This window comes from Kluyveromyces lactis, assembly GCF_000002515.2.
Source record: "Kluyveromyces lactis strain NRRL Y-1140 chromosome E complete sequence".
NCBI lineage: Eukaryota > Fungi > Ascomycota > Saccharomycetes > Saccharomycetales > Saccharomycetaceae > Kluyveromyces > Kluyveromyces lactis.
The window spans coordinates 658620-674332 of record NC_006041.1 but is presented as its reverse complement, the minus strand read 5'-3'; the positions used below and the strand labels follow the sequence as shown (position 1 = coordinate 674332).

The window sequence follows — 15713 nt, the reverse complement described above, 5'->3', positions numbered from 1 at the left end:
AGGAAATTAGGAAAAAACAAACAAAAAATAAACCAGAACCTTGTTTCAAAGTAACAAATAGGGTCTCTGATAACGGACACAACACTGCTAAGGGTGCTCAAACGTTTAAGTTCTGGGAACTTCTAGTTGTTGAATTTGCCGAGCGATTGCAGCGCGAAGAATTTACTGCGAAGAAACATTATAGACACTGCTGCATCACTTGTTGCAAGGGACTAATTGACTTGCTTGAGTAAGAGTGTTTTCCCCCTGTTGTGTTGCTTTTATTAATATTAGCGATTTCATTTCATCAATTCATTTAATACAGATTTTATTGATTCATTACAATTCAATATTTCCCTTTTTTTCCTGAACCATCCACGTTACATCCGTTAGGAACATATCTATATTCTAAGGTTTGCTTGCAAAATAACGGTTGAAGTTTGTAATTTGAAGACTTGAGCGAAATACAACGAACAAAAAGTGGTAATTTTTTTCTTATTCGATAGATATCGCATCGCTTTTGTATCTGTTACTATCTGTCTTCTTTCCCCTTATTGCGATTCGCCATGTCTATGCAAAGATTAGATGAATACGTGGCTCATGATGTCATCAGTAATAAATCCAATGTCAAGCGAGAAATGCTCGTAAAGGAATATAAGCGAATTGGGCAAGGTGCATTTGGCACGGTGGTGCAAGCTTACCTAACACCGGATAATCAGAAGTGGTTGGGTCCTTTTGCCATTAAGAAGGTTCCTGCTCAGACTGAGTATAAATCTAGAGAGTTAGAGATTTTACGAATTGCGGACCATCCAAATGTTGTCAAATTGGAATATTTCTACACTCATATCTCACCAACAGATCATAAATTATACCAACATTTGGCGATGGAATGCTTGCCCGAAATGCTACAAAACGAAATTTTACGATATAAGAAGAATAACTTGGAGTTACCGTTGAAGCACGTTAAACTATACGCCTACCAAATTGCTAGAGGTATGCTTTACCTACATGCACTAGGAATATGCCATAGAGACATAAAACCTTCAAACGTCTTGGTTGATCCACAAACGGGTATATTGAAGATTTGTGATTTTGGATCAGCGAAAAAGTTAGAATCGAACCAACCATCGATTAGTTACATCTGTTCAAGATATTATAGAGCTCCAGAATTGATTGTAGGATGTACACAATACACAACAAAGATAGATATTTGGGGATTAGGATGTGTATTGGGAGAAATGCTCTTAGGTAAAGCAGTATTCCAAGGCCATCAACCATTATTACAACTACATGAAATCACAAAATTACTCGGGCCTCCTGACAAAAGGTTCATCTTTTTTTCTAATCCATCGTACAATGGACCTTTATTCTCCAAGCCATTATTTGAAGGAGCTCCAAAAGCAAGATTCGAGAAATATTTCGGCTACGCTGGACCAGATGGTGTTGATTTGTTGATGAGTGTGTTGGTATACGAACCTGAAAGAAGAGCTTCTCCAAGAAGGATCCTTGCACATCCATTCTTTGATGATTTAAGAAATGAGCGCTATTTCTTCCCTAGCGGAAGTTCACAACCTAAACATTTACCTCCTCTTTATGACTTCTCTGATTTCGAATTGCAAGTCATTGGCGACCTTTTTCCAAAGATACAGCCAAAGCAAGATTGATTCTTGCCTCTTGACATTTTTTTCCTTTCTGTAATCCTTTGTATCAACTTCAATGCATTTCACAAGCTACGATAAACTATCTCAAGGACAGTCTTTCCGATGATTCTACGTCCTCTAAATCCAGTTCTCAGCATCATTGTTTTTCAATCCTGCTGTTTATCTTACCTTTAATCTTTTATTTTATTATTATTATTATTATTATTATTATTATTATTATTATTATTATTATTATTATTATTATTATTATTATTATTATTATTATTATTATTATTAATTCTACGCTCTTCTAATACATCGATATTCTTCATTCAGCACTCCAGGCTTAGCCCGTTACCAATTTATCGTACGTTACCGTTCATGCTAATTGTGTTCCAGAGATAATAAAATGAGACATGTACAACTCATAGAGGGGCTGTTGAGTCATAGGAATAATTGACCGTTTCTAATACGTTTTAAAATTGGGAAGGTATTTATACGTATACATGCAGAAGGCTATATCTGTACACTGTTCTTAAATACGGCAATCCAATATGATACTTCACGAAGTTTCATTGACACATCATAGAGTCAATGAATAGTTATATTCATCCTCCACATTTTGTCCAATCCATAACATGGTGCAACTTAGAAGAATAGCCAGGTTTGCAAGCACATTGTTAATTCCCATTCCTAAGGTTGGATAGGAGGTATAATCCTTCAATAAAAACTTAACAATCAAAACGACCAAAGAACCGGAAATGCCGCTTGCTAACAGTGAAAATCCTAGGAAAAGTACTACTCTGGCCTGCCATGCAGTAGATTGAGATCCGGTGAACGTTCCTGAGGATAAAGCGTCTTGTAGCAATCTATTTTTTTCGATAGAACTCACAATTGCCATCCCAAGCACACTGCATAGCATTGGCACCCAGTCAATAAATGAAATGTGCAAATCTGAACCATTTGCATGCTTGGAGTACAACACACAATCTAAGAAGGACCAGAGACCCGCACCGTATAAGGCACCAGCTACATAAACGCACACCTTTTTGGCCGATACCGAAGTTGGCAACTTGAAGGGCAAACGAAACAGTCTTTCATGTGAGGTGTCCATTGTATTAGGCGTGTAAGCTGTTCAATCTAAAAAATAACCGTTGTATTTACCCTGTAAGTTAAAACAAGATGTTCAGCAACAAATAGAGCCAGCAGTCCCGTTGACTTTTACTTTAGTACCTTTAAATATATTCTTCTTTAAAGCTCACACTTGTTGGATTTCCTTTATTTTCCTATGAAATAATATGGGAGAATATCATGCAGATACAAATAATACGTTGCAGATTCAGCTTGCAGGTGAGTAAACGACGATTGTGTGATTTCTAACTGAGTACTAAACCCAACAATTATCTGTGGGAAGCCCATATTACCGTTTTTGAGGCTTGCCTACATCTTGCGCCTTCGAAAGACGTCCGCGCACAGACTACAAACGGTATAACCAGGACCTGTTTCTCTGCGTTAGCGGTCACGTGTTTGAATTTCTTTTTCATCATGTTCTGATCGAAAACCATGGAGCGAAAGTTTTACAAACTGAAGCCCATCGCATCTCATCGAATCTGTATCAATGAGAAAGAGGAAAGATTAGCATCAAGGGAGGCTTTCATTGCTATTTAACTTGGGCAATCGTATCCTGTTGATTATTTTTCCTCAAAGAACAGTTTAACATAAGTGAACCAAGTTTCTTATACATAAATGCCTAGAAAGAAATCTGCTGCCAAGAAGGCTAGAGAAGCCATCAAGAAGCAAGAGTCAGTTGCAGTGAAGGGCAGTTCAACGAAGGTTCCAACTACCGACGTTGAAGGCAAGAATACCGAGGTCATAAGTGTGAAAACTGGGTCAAAGCATGATGTCACTGCTTCTAAAGAGGTTCCTGCTGAAGTAGACGATGACGATGAAGATAGTTCGACCTCAGAAGAAGAAGATGATTATGGTGAATTGATCACTGAAGAAGTAGAAGAAGGTATTCAAAAAGTCTTAGATGCTATTAAAAATAATGAGACTGATAAACTATTGAACCCGGGAGTGAAATTTTTCGAAGAACCCGAAAAGGCAGTTGAAAAATTGGCAAAGACTGAGAAACATAAACCCGTCTATTTGAAAGATTATCATAGAATGAATCTTTTAAATGGTAACGTTAATGCCGATGATGATGAGGATTTGGAATTTGAAACGGTGGATGGTAAACAGTCTTTTGCTTCGCATCAAAGAGAAGAGAGAAACCAACTTTTGAGTGAGATCAAGGATGCGTTCAATGGCGATGACGATGCAGAAGAAGGAGACGAAGAAGAAGACGGCTTCTTGAAGAAGAAGGAGCCACAAAATAAAAGGGAATCCGAAGTCAAATTACCGAATCCAAAAGTTGATGACGAAAAGTTTTTGGAGGAGTTTGTTAACCAACAGGCGTGGATTCCAAAGAAAGGCGATAAAGTGATTAATTTGGACCGTCGTGGTACCGACATCGAAGAAGATGAGGACTTTGACGATGCTGTCGAGCAATTTGAAAATGCTTATAATTTCCGTTACGAGGATCCAAATGCTGCAGAAATTGTTTCTTATGCACGTACACAAGCTACACTCAGAAGATCTGCAACCTCATCTCGTAGAAGAAAGAGAGATGAGGAAAAGGCTATTAAGGATAAAGAGGAAGAAGAGAAGCAAAAGGCAGTCCAAAAGAAAAAGAAGGAAAAGGTTAACCAACTTACTGATGTTTTAGAGCAAGTAAAGAAAGAATATGGTGCTGATATCAAAGAAGAGCATGTCAAAGCCTTAACCGATACCTTAATAAACGGAAACTTCGAAGATGGGAAATGGGATGAAGTCATCGGTACCATCTTTAACGACGAATTCTACAACCAGGAAGATAAACCAACATGGGATGAGAATGACGATATCATGGGAGAGTTTTATGCTGAACAGGAAACCGAGGATCATGCGGAAGACGATGAGACCTTGGCATCAGACTCTGGAGAGCCAAAAAAGAAGAAATCAAAGAAGGACAAGATACAAGAGAAGAGAGACAAAAAAAAAGATAAGAAGCAGTTACATGAGATGGTAGAAAAAGCAGTCGACGAACGTAAGGTAGACATCATAGAGCAGGTGGAAGAAGAAAGAGGACGTTCGACAGAGAAAAATTCTGAAGTTAAGTTTAGATACCGTGAAGTGTCTCCAGAATCATTCGGATTGACTACGCGAGAAATATTCACAGCTGATGACGCCGATCTAAATGAGTTTATCGGCTTGAAGAAGTTTGCACCATATAGACCAAAAGAACTGACGTCAAAGGATAGAAGAAAGGTTACTAAGAGCAGGCGACTAAGGGAATGGAGAAAGAAAGTTTTCAATACCGAAGAAGGCCTCACCGGTGATGAATTAGCAATTCCTCTGAACGACGGTGAAGCTCATCAAACCTCTAAAGAAAAGGAAAGATTGAAGAATAAGAAGAGAAAGAGAAGAGATTAAAGATTAACTTATTCAGCATTATTTAGTTAACTTACATATAAATATTATTGTAATCATCAAATTCCATCCTAATGTTGCTGCCGAGAGGAAATTAAACTTGGTTACAGTATCCTTTCTTGCCACATATTTGCATTATTCTTTGTCCTTGTATACTGTGCTAAGATTTCTGCCATACTAATTCTTTATTTATATTACCCTGCCAAACACGAACCAAATCTTTGAAAGGGAAAACGCGTAACTTATTCATAATCTTCTGAAGAGAGGATATGAGCTTTGTGAATGGCAAAACTGATATTCAATGGAGGATAACCAAGAACTGGGTTATCTTCGGCAGAAGGAGTCAATAAACAGAAGCTAAAGAAAACTGACACAATGACCAGTACGTTACGATGTTTTTCCGAAACTATTTATTTAGGTTCAGTCTTGTTCCCATTACTAACACTTTCAATAAAACTAATCACCACTCCTCCTTTATCCAGCTTATCATCCATATAATGAATATTCTAATATTAATGCTGGTGGATTTGATAACTCAGATCCAAGCCAATCTTCCAGACCAAATTCCGGTGGACAAAATGCCAACACTTTGACTCCTGTGACAATTAAACAGATGCAATCCGCAAAGCAACAAATTCAAGATGGACCATACGTTATAATGGGTCAAGAACTTCACCATGTGTCATTTGTTGGTGTCATTAGAAACGTTGCTGATAATACATCGAATGTTACTCTTACAGTTGAAGATGGGACTGGGCAAATCGAATTCCGAAAATGGACTAATGATAGCAATGATATGTCGCACGCCTCTCAAGAGGACCAAAATGGTGATTATAACTCGCAAGTAGCACAAGACTACTCGGTAGGGAAATACATCAAGGTATACGCTTCTCTAAGAGAATTCAGTGGTAAGATGAATGTACAATACGCTGTAGTAAAGCATATTGATTCATTCAATGAAATTCTAGCACATCACCTGGAGGTAATTAAGGCATTTGCTGTGGCTAACGGTAACTTGAGTGTTGACTCAACGGTGGCAGTTAACGGAGCTAATACTGAAACCAATAGTTTATTTGTACAAGATAACGAGCCTCCAAAATCAGCCACTGAAAAAGTTTTGGATTTTATCAGAGCCCAGTGCGCTGGCAAGGATTCAAACTCTTTCTCTGTGCAGACTAAACTTATCTCTCAATCTTTGAACATGATTGAAGATGATGTCAGAATGTATTGTCAAACTCTAACAGAACAAGGTTACATATACCCTACCTTCGACGAGTTCACCTTCTTTATCTTATAATTTTTTACATATTTTTGTGTATAAGTTCGATTTCAACATCATAATTATCATTTTAAAAAAGTACTTTCATTTTGGGCGACGAATCAGCAGTTATGATCCCAAATATATCATTGGCATCTGTACTGAACTACGTTGTGTCACCTTAGCTATATTAAGATGACGCGGTTATTCTATGTGTTATTTTATTTACTATTTTTTCATATATATGTTGGTAATTGGCTGCGTCAGTGACAGATTATAATATAAGAAATATAAACACAAAAATTCATATCTGCAATCATACAAGATGCAGAAATCTCAGTGAAGCCTGATATCCCTGCAACAATCAACACAGAATTTAGAAATAAACATACACATTCAAGAAAATGCATAGATTGATAATAGGTGTACTTTTCTTTGTCTCCTCTGTTTTAGCTGATATACACCCCATAGAAATTCGAGGAAAACACTTTTATGATTCTGTCACAGATGAACCATTCTTTATAAGAGGTATTGACTATCAACCAGGTGGATCTAGTGACGTTACAGATGAAAAGGATCCCTTATCAGATGTTTCCGTTTGTGCAAGAGATATACCTTTGTTTCAGGATTTGGGAATCAATGCAGTGCGTGTTTATTCGTTAAATCCAGATCTAAACCATGATAAATGTATGACAATGCTAGCAAGTGCTGGAATATATCTAATCCTTGACGTGAACTCACCTTTAATAAATCAGCACTTAAATCGATATGAACCCTGGACTACTTATAATCCAATTTATTTAGAACATGTTTTCAAATTGATTGCACAATTCATTCCTTATAATAACACGTTAGGCTTTATTGCAGGAAACGAAATAATCAACGACAAAAGGTCTGCTCAGAGATCTCCACCGTATATTAAACAGTTGGTGGGAGATATGAAGGGGTACATCAAAGCTCACTCTCCTCGAGCAATTCCTGTTGGATATTCGGCCGCTGATGATTTGAAATATAGAGTATCATTATCCAAGTATTTGGAATGCGAAGATAAAGGAACTCATGATTCTTCTGTGGACTTCTATGGTGTAAACTCCTACCAGTGGTGCGGCGATCAGGATTTCCAAAGCTCAGGATATGACAAATTGGTAGATGCGTACAAAGACTACTCTAAGCCAGTATTCTTTTCGGAATTTGGATGTAATGAAGTGACCCCGAGAAAATTTGGAGAAATACCGACATTATACTCTGATAGAATGTATCATACGTTCAGTGGTGGATTAGTTTATGAGTTCACCCAAGAAGTAAACAATTACGGCTTGGTCTCAGTTAATGAAGAGACCGGCGATGTTTATCTATTAGAGGACTTTGAGGCGCTCAAAAACCAATACAAGCAAACACCACATCCAACAAGCACAGACTTAAAAATAAGTCAAGACAAGTCTACATCTAGGATAGTTAACAACAGTCCTGCATGTACCAACAAATACACCAATTTGGATATCACTGCGAAAGTAGTTCCGAAATTAGCCACTGAATTTATCAGAAAGGGTGTTAAATGCGATAAAGGTAAATATGTGAATTTAGACAAGTCAGACTTAACTTGCAATAGCAAATACTATGATGCAAATGGAAATCAGTTAAGTAGGAGCCCAAAGTTCTCGATTGTCAATGAAGTAGGTTCCGTGAAGTTAACTGGACCAGAAAAAAAGGCTTCAAACTCAGGAAATGGATTAAGACTCTCTAGAACAAACCTCATCTTAGGATGTAGTATGGTGCTTGGCTTTATTTTAGATATAGTTTCAATCATGTTTTTTTAGAATTTCCATAGGAATATAACAAATATCCAGCATTATCCTTCACTGTGACAGGTACTCTGCCATTTAACACAGGTCGTAATAAGAGTTCCCAATCATATCTCGTACGAGGAGTGCAGAACAACCATTGACGTAACATTCGAATCTCAACGGACTGAAACTTAGACAAAAGCTTCAAGAAGTACCAAACGTTGACATTAGGAATGTCCTTGAAAGAGTTAATCCTATGGAAATCATTCCATTTCCTGGGTGAAAAATCTTCTTCAGAGATGTCTATATCATTATTGAAATGAGTCGCTCGTTCAAGATTTTCTTTTATTTTTGGATCCCACCAATACTCGTCCAACTCATGGTTATTTTCATCGTCTGAATTATCGTAGAGGGTGTCTTGATCACTAGTCAAAAAGCGTTCCCACACAAGTTCAGGAACTAAGGGAAATACATTCGTGAAGGGGATATTAACTATTGTCAAATGTACTCCTGAGTTTGGAATCCGTTCCCACAATCTTTTGAAATGATGGAAATAAGAATGGAAAGGAGATATCGATGAGGATCCAAAGTAATGTGCTTGTTCTGTTGTTAAAAGTGCTGGTTTCCGTGGTGTGCTAGCTTCGGTGTTTATTAACTTCCCATTGCTCATTACAACAACCACTGGTGTAGTTGGCGGTGGTGCTGTTAGTTTTACACCTTTCTGAGGGTCTATCAGTGTCTTGAGATCATCCATATCGTCCTGCATAGGTTCTTCTGGAAAATAATATGACTCATCAGTAGGTTTGACATTGACAAAGCATGTACTATTACAGTCTATGGTTAGGTGCGTGAGAGAACCAAAGCAATTTATCAAAAGGAGATCATATTTACTTTGAAGATCAAACAATGATAACTTTCTGACACGGAAAAAGAACGAGTACAATAATCTCATAAGTCCATTACCAGCTTTGATGACACAGGATTTGAGTTCCAATGTTTGAACTGGAAGATGTAGATCCAAACATTTGTCGTGTCCTATTCGCATATATAGCGGCAAATATTCCAATGGTGTATCAATGGATTCAGGAGTAATGGTGATATTTTCCAACATTAACTCATCAAAAACACCAAAGCAACAAAGCAAGTTAGGCTTTAGAACTAGGTTAGTCTTCGCCTTGATAGATAGTCGTTTGAATCTAGATAGAGAATGGAATGTTTCCTCGTATTGTTTAATCCAATCACTGGAAACCCTAAATGTTCTCAAATCCTCTACTGTCATTGACCCTTGACCTTTAATAATCTTCTTGAAGAAATCCTTAGAGCCATCATTTAAAACTGAATACCATAATGGGATCTTGAAGTTCTTCTCCACCTGAGAGAGAATAACGTGTGAAACGTTAGGAAGTGAATCTATGATATTTAGCATCAATTCAATGTAAGTGTAGTCAAGGAATTTAGATTCAAGTTTGGAAAGTTGATGATATACCTCTGAAGCACCTTGTTTAGTTCTTGATCTTGTAGAGGACACGGATGCAGATCTAGACGATGTTCTGATATCTGTCGATCGTCCCTGTCTTTCACTGAATGAATACGAGCCACCTATTACAGTGTCCGCAAACCCAGTGTTATAGTATTTGCTATATTTGAACAGAGAATCATGATATTCTGGATCCACGAATTCAACAGTTTTCACCAGATAACTGATATCATTTCTCAGAGTAAGACTTTTGCATTCAATCAAAGCGTTGAATTTTAACAATGCGTTCTTATTCATTAAAACCACATGTTTAAATAAAAACCTTTCACAAATTAGCTGATATAACTTCTTGTTGACTTGTATCAGTGACAAGTATGTTGGAATATCAAGATTCTCCAGGATTCGTTCCAGCAATTTATCTGGTAACTTCAAAAGGTGCGGTCCAGTAGGCACTAAAACTGACTCTTTGGTATTCAATAAAGGCCTTTCGCTTTCAACACTTCTCCTACTTCCTCCTCCAAACAACTGTAGTCCTCTCATTTTGCTTAACAATTAGTCTGTCGGGTAAGCCTGCACAAACATACAACAGGTCCATTGACAAGTCGATCATCAAATGGTGTTATCAGAGATTTCTTTCTGTACATATTGTTCATTTGCGTATCTATACAGGTAAATCTGAAGAGTTCAGAAGCTGGAATTTCTAAGTTAACGATTTTTGTCCGGAAATGTCAAGAATAGTTCGCTATTCACGATGTAAGGCACAAGAAACAGGCCATAAAATGGCTCTGAGTGAAAGCACTTGCGTCAAAAAGAATGCATGAATGATTGAAGTAGTATAAAATATGTGTATACAAAAAAGCTCGTACGAAATTCGTAAACTATAAATAAGTGATTACGAACCCTTGTCTCTTACTTCGGAGAAGTAAGAGCAAGCATTCGGTATATATTCATTTCTCAGTACTTGGCAAATGATGCACTTTTTCGTTGTCCAGTTTTTTCTTCATTTCTTCTGGAGCATCCTTTGCGTAGTGACCAATAACATTCTTCAACGAATCCGGAATATCTTCAAATGCCAAATCGTCGGTGGTCAATGAGACAGACTCACCTTCTGCCTTCATGATATCCTCGATAGTAATATGATTATCGTTAAAGATTTTCAAATGGTCTGCAATAAGATGTCTATTGTCACAGCCAGGACACTTTATTAACACAGTTCCCTTAGTGTATGCTTGTTTCGACATTGTGTGCGATGACCTAGTATTACATTTCTTACAAGTGAACGCAATCATTAACATCGGTTTATCCACTTTCATGGACCCTAAATTTTTGAATTTAGCAGCAGCATCTTCTGCTTCATCAAGCTTTCGCACACTCGCATGGAATCCTCTGGTATTGTACGTAGTACGCACCAGGTGACTAAATAGTGGACGATAAATTTCAGGCGATGACTTTGTAACCGGTCTTATGATTCTGATTCCATTCTTCGCAGCATTGCGAACGACCAAACCAAATCTGTTCATCATGTAATAGAAAATTTAAATTTGAACTCTTTGAACTGCCTCCCTTTCCGAAAGGTTGATGCGATACTGGTTTTCAGTTTATATCAATCATCATCCATAGAGTCATTCAGTAACTGTCAGTTTTCCCTCTCTCTCTCTTTATCGCACTTCTAACTTTTTTTTCTTTTCAATATCGATAGAAAATCTGAAATGAGAGACTATGAAGTGAGAAGATGAGGATTTCCATTTCAGAATAAAAGTTTACGCGATCTATATCGAGCTTGGGGGAGAGGAACAGGGCCAACCGAGCGCTTTTGGAGAGTTATAAGTTAGCCAAAATATACATTGGGAGATATAGAATTTTTAGAGGGTTTAATCTAAGAAATTGGACGCATTTTTGCACGTATATTTAGGAGGAATTAAAAGGAAAGCTATCAAAAATCCATAATGTCCTCACTATCTCCTAAGAAACAACAGGAGCTTGCTGATAAAATTCTGGAAAGAGCAGAATTGGCACAGATGGCTAGAAAACTTAAGCTAGGGCTAAGTAAAGTTGCCTCGCCCAAGAAGAGTAACCCCTCCAACGTTGCGTTGGGGAACAGGAATAAAAAAGGGAACAGTTCAGGTCCCGATTCAGTTAACATTCCAACGTCTGCAGGCAGATCTAGAGCGAGATCAGTATCGAAGCCAAACCATATCTCGGAATCACCAACCAGAAGGTCTGCTATGAAGCCACCTTCCAGGAATAATGCTGTAGACGGTAGCACAGCTGGGAACACTTTTACGTCGTCATTTAACGCGACAGAAAGGAAAACTAAGAATTTGGATACACGTATGGACCACTTAACAGTTCTTAACGGTGAGAAATCGGCGGACGACAGTTCGGAACCTGCAGTGCCTTCAACTCCGAAGGCCAGCTCTTCCCAATTGGGCAGTGACTCAAAAGTACTCAACGAAGAAGGTGCGGATCTGTTGATGTATTTGGCAACAAGTCCATATGCGTCGGCTAACCATCCTTCTAGTAGTGGAAGGAGGCCGAGTGCATCTAGCAACTATGGGAACTCAATGATAAACCATGGTATTCCATCTACACCTTCATCAAATGCATACATCAACCAGACCACTGTGGGGCCGGAATCACAGTTAAATGATATCGTTAGGTTGTCACATATGAAAGAGAGAGCCTCGTCCAGTTCACCACAATCGACTTTCAAACAACCAGTCATGATCCCAACTAACAGCATGCATGATTTGATGCAATCTCCATCGACTTCCATGTTCACTTCACCAAGAAGAAGACTAACGACAGATGATCAACAACTGTTAGTGCCTGGAACCCCATCTAGGATCGGATTGTCTGCTTCATCAATGACATCAGATCAATTCAACGATTCTCAATCAAAGATCGGATCTTTACTTAAGACTCCCAACTTTAATATGGGAGACTACGTACATACACTTTTCTCGCCATCTCCAAGGATAGATACCTCATCTCAACCTAAGGAATGATTCCAGTTCTGCATTTTATAGACTCGGCAACCGGATCGCATAGACACAGTATACAATGCCCATGTAATATGTAAACATCAAAGGCAAGATAACATTTACTGCTGTTCGATGCAGTCTTGTCCGATCTCCATCTACCAAGGGTAGCTTGTACCCATTCTAACTGAGAGAATGACTTTTACGGACTTCAACAACGTGATTATCACGTGACACATTATTCTTCTCCTCAAACACGTGTGGAAAGTTTTGTACTAGAAAATTTGACATTTTGACCGGTTCTTTGAAAATAAGAAATGTTAGATGAGATGAGATATAATGATGGAAAGGTTGGTGTAAAGAAGAGTACATCTTTACCATCTTAGAAACGCATTCACGGAATAGTTTGGCGTTAGAAGAAATACATAATTCTTCAAACATTTAACCATATGAAGTGTGTGATAGTCAAGATTTAGCTGTCACCCTTCTTTGCTGTTTTAGTTGTGACGAACTTAGCTGCCTCAAAAGGCCCGTTTTGTTAAGCATTTGGCAGTTTCAACCTAAATCGTTTCTCACTATAGTGATAGTATAACCTAGCCTGTCTATTTGTAAGCTAAAACGATAAGACTCAAGGTTACACGATTGAAAAGTTCAACGTTCCCACTACGAATACGTTTTTTATTTATTATACTGTTAAGCCTAACAGGGCAAGCGTCGAAATAATCAGAGATGTCTGATGATAAATCAGTTGATTCCGGAGAACACGAGATTTCTCGTACTACTTCAGCAGCACATTCTTTGGCGTCATTGAAAACTGAAGAGCATACTAAGTTGTATGATCATAGACAGCAACATGACTACGTTTCTCATAATCCTGGGCCGGCTGCACCGGCTGCAGCTGCGCGTAATCCCATGCAGGGTCCAAACTTGGGATCGTACTCGAATTCACTAGGAGTTACGGGCTCAGGTTCCCGCGAAGGAGCAGCAGGATTAACTGGAGTATCTGGTATAAACTTTGATGGTGATTCCGATGATGATCTTAGCCTTCCAAACCCTGGCTCCAATACGTATGTTCCTATCGGTCCTTCAAACTCAAGCAAGCTTGGGAAGCTGAAAGTGCCTGGTTCCCATTCTGCCGCACATTATAGCAAATCCTATTCTGATGGCTCTCAACCTCATTCAAGACGCGGGTCGCATTCATTAGGTATTCCATTGATCAAGAAGAAATCGAGATCTTCATCCAATACTTCCATCAAAGGGAACCCTCTAACAAGAACAGTCTCCTCTAAGTCTCAGAGCTCTCAAAAATCGAGAGAACTGAGACGTCGTCTTACAAGAAATGCCTCCATCGATAGTGATAATTCACAAGTGTCACACCTGTCTCAAGAGACGGAAGAAGATGTGTGTTTCCCTATTCAAAAAAGGGAACATACACGCATTAACGGTATTGATTTCGATGAATTAGAAGAATTTACGGCACAAGAAAAAGCCATAAACAACAGCCATCTATATTCCCACCCTGCTGTGACGACTCAGAATACTTTTGGTCAACATTCAGGTAAACCACCATCTTCAACAGATTCGTCCACCTCTTCATCATCCGCAGCTCTCAAGTATACTCCTAGACCAGAAGCTGTTGCCCAAGGGATCTCTTTCGGTAATAATAAAGTTGAGCCGGATGAGTATGACGAAGATGATATCAAAAAGATGAACTCAAATTACACTTCTACGGTTCCTCCAATACCAGAACAGACAACTCCATTTGATGCACCCAATAGATTTGCCTATTTTAGTTCTGACGTATCTGAAACTTTGCATGCTCCAGACCTCTCGTCACTAGTGAAGCCTTATCAATCATTTAGACAATTATTCAATGATGGTGCTCCTACCTGGTGGTTGGACTGCAGTTGCCCTACAGATGAGGAAATGAGGTGCTTGACCAAAACATTTGGAATTCATCCCTTGACATCAGAAGATATCAGAATGCAAGAAACTCGTGAAAAAGTGGAACTTTTCAAAAACTATTATTTCATCTGTTTCCATACGTTCGAAAATGATATGGAATCGGAGGACTTTTTAGAGCCCATTAACGTCTATATGGTTGTTTTTGCGAACGGTATTCTAACTTTCCACTTTAACCCAATCTCACATTGTGCCAATGTCAGAAGACGTGTGAGACAACTTAGAGATTATGTCGGCGTAAACTCAGATTGGATATGTTACGCCTTAGTAGATGATATCACAGATAGTTTTGCACCTGTTATTCAATCAATCGAATATGAAGCAGATGCAATAGAAGATTCAGTGTTTATGACCAGAGACATGAATTTCGCTGTAATGCTTCAGAGAATTGGTGAAGGAAGAAGGAAAACAATGACACTAATGAGATTACTCAGCGGTAAAGCAGATGTTATCAAAATGTTTGCCAAAAGATGCCAGGACGATATCAATGGCATCGGCCCTGCGTTAACTTCTCAAGTGAATATTGCAAACCTTCAATTCAAGATGCCCCCAGACAGCGCTCCTTCTATCGAAAAAAGACAACAACCTAGAGCCGATATTGCAATGTACCTTGGTGATATTCAAGATCATATCGTTACCATGTTCCAAAATTTGTCATCTTATGAAAAGATCTTTTCCAGATCCCATGCCAATTACTTGGCACAGCTTCAAGTGGAATCTTTCAATTCTAACAATAAAGTCACAGAAATGTTGGGTAAGGTTACCATGATCGGTACCATGCTTGTTCCCCTCAATGTTATCACCGGTTTATTTGGTATGAATGTTCGTGTCCCTGGTCAACCTGATGGTGAAGGTACTTTCGGCTGGTTTTTCGGTATCTTGGGTTTCATATTTTTGTTCGCAGCGGGATCCCTAGTATTCTCGTCGTACTGGCTTTCCAGAATAAACCCCCCAACCACATTGAACGAGGCGGCAACGTCTGGTACCAAATCTATTATAAACTTCAAGAGTAGATCATTGAAGAATCCCCAATTTAATCAACCGACTAAATCCAATAAGTCGATGCTCAGTTTCTCCACCAACAAAATGGGAAGATATGAATAATCTACTAGAATATTATCG

At 38.5% G+C, this 15713-nt stretch overlaps 9 protein-coding genes across 9 annotated transcripts; 6 read left to right on the top strand and 3 right to left on the bottom strand.

The window, feature by feature from the left end:
* Positions 1 to 545: 545 nt before the first annotated feature.
* MCK1 (serine/threonine/tyrosine protein kinase MCK1) lies at positions 546 to 1643 on the top strand (the record flags this gene model as incomplete). The annotated part of the gene is made up of 1 exon (XM_454284.1): positions 546 to 1643. The coding sequence occupies one exon, from the start codon at positions 546 to 548 to the stop codon at positions 1641 to 1643; it is 1098 nt and encodes a 365-aa protein (XP_454284.1).
* A 559-nt stretch (positions 1644 to 2202) lies between these two features.
* VPS68 (Vps68p) lies at positions 2203 to 2733 on the bottom strand (the record flags this gene model as incomplete). Its single annotated transcript, XM_454283.1, has 1 exon — positions 2203 to 2733. The coding sequence occupies one exon, from the start codon at positions 2731 to 2733 to the stop codon at positions 2203 to 2205; it is 531 nt and encodes a 176-aa protein (XP_454283.1).
* A 632-nt stretch (positions 2734 to 3365) lies between these two features.
* KRI1 (Kri1p) lies at positions 3366 to 5132 on the top strand (the record flags this gene model as incomplete). Its single annotated transcript, XM_454282.1, has 1 exon — positions 3366 to 5132. One exon carries the CDS (start codon positions 3366 to 3368, stop codon positions 5130 to 5132), a length of 1767 nt encoding a protein of 588 aa, XP_454282.1.
* Positions 5133 to 5742: 610 nt separating this feature from the next.
* Positions 5743 to 6426, top strand: RFA2 (Rfa2p; the record flags this gene model as incomplete). The annotated part of the gene is made up of 1 exon (XM_002999352.1): positions 5743 to 6426. The coding sequence occupies one exon, from the start codon at positions 5743 to 5745 to the stop codon at positions 6424 to 6426; it is 684 nt and encodes a 227-aa protein (XP_002999398.1).
* A 365-nt stretch (positions 6427 to 6791) lies between these two features.
* On the top strand, positions 6792 to 8204 carry GAS4 (1,3-beta-glucanosyltransferase; the record flags this gene model as incomplete). Its single annotated transcript, XM_454280.1, has 1 exon — positions 6792 to 8204. The coding sequence occupies one exon, from the start codon at positions 6792 to 6794 to the stop codon at positions 8202 to 8204; it is 1413 nt and encodes a 470-aa protein (XP_454280.1).
* SKP2 (putative SCF ubiquitin ligase complex subunit SKP2) lies at positions 8191 to 10188 on the bottom strand (the record flags this gene model as incomplete). Its single annotated transcript, XM_454279.1, has 1 exon — positions 8191 to 10188. The coding sequence occupies one exon, from the start codon at positions 10186 to 10188 to the stop codon at positions 8191 to 8193; it is 1998 nt and encodes a 665-aa protein (XP_454279.1).
* Positions 10189 to 10595: 407 nt separating this feature from the next.
* Positions 10596 to 11171, bottom strand: ZIM17 (Zim17p; the record flags this gene model as incomplete). The annotated part of the gene is made up of 1 exon (XM_454278.1): positions 10596 to 11171. One exon carries the CDS (start codon positions 11169 to 11171, stop codon positions 10596 to 10598), a length of 576 nt encoding a protein of 191 aa, XP_454278.1.
* A 423-nt stretch (positions 11172 to 11594) lies between these two features.
* On the top strand, positions 11595 to 12656 carry STB1 (Stb1p; the record flags this gene model as incomplete). Its single annotated transcript, XM_454277.1, has 1 exon — positions 11595 to 12656. One exon carries the CDS (start codon positions 11595 to 11597, stop codon positions 12654 to 12656), a length of 1062 nt encoding a protein of 353 aa, XP_454277.1.
* Positions 12657 to 13358: 702 nt separating this feature from the next.
* Positions 13359 to 15695, top strand: ALR1 (Mg(2+) transporter ALR1; the record flags this gene model as incomplete). Its single annotated transcript, XM_454276.1, has 1 exon — positions 13359 to 15695. The coding sequence occupies one exon, from the start codon at positions 13359 to 13361 to the stop codon at positions 15693 to 15695; it is 2337 nt and encodes a 778-aa protein (XP_454276.1).
* Between the last annotated feature and the right edge of the window lie 18 nt (positions 15696 to 15713).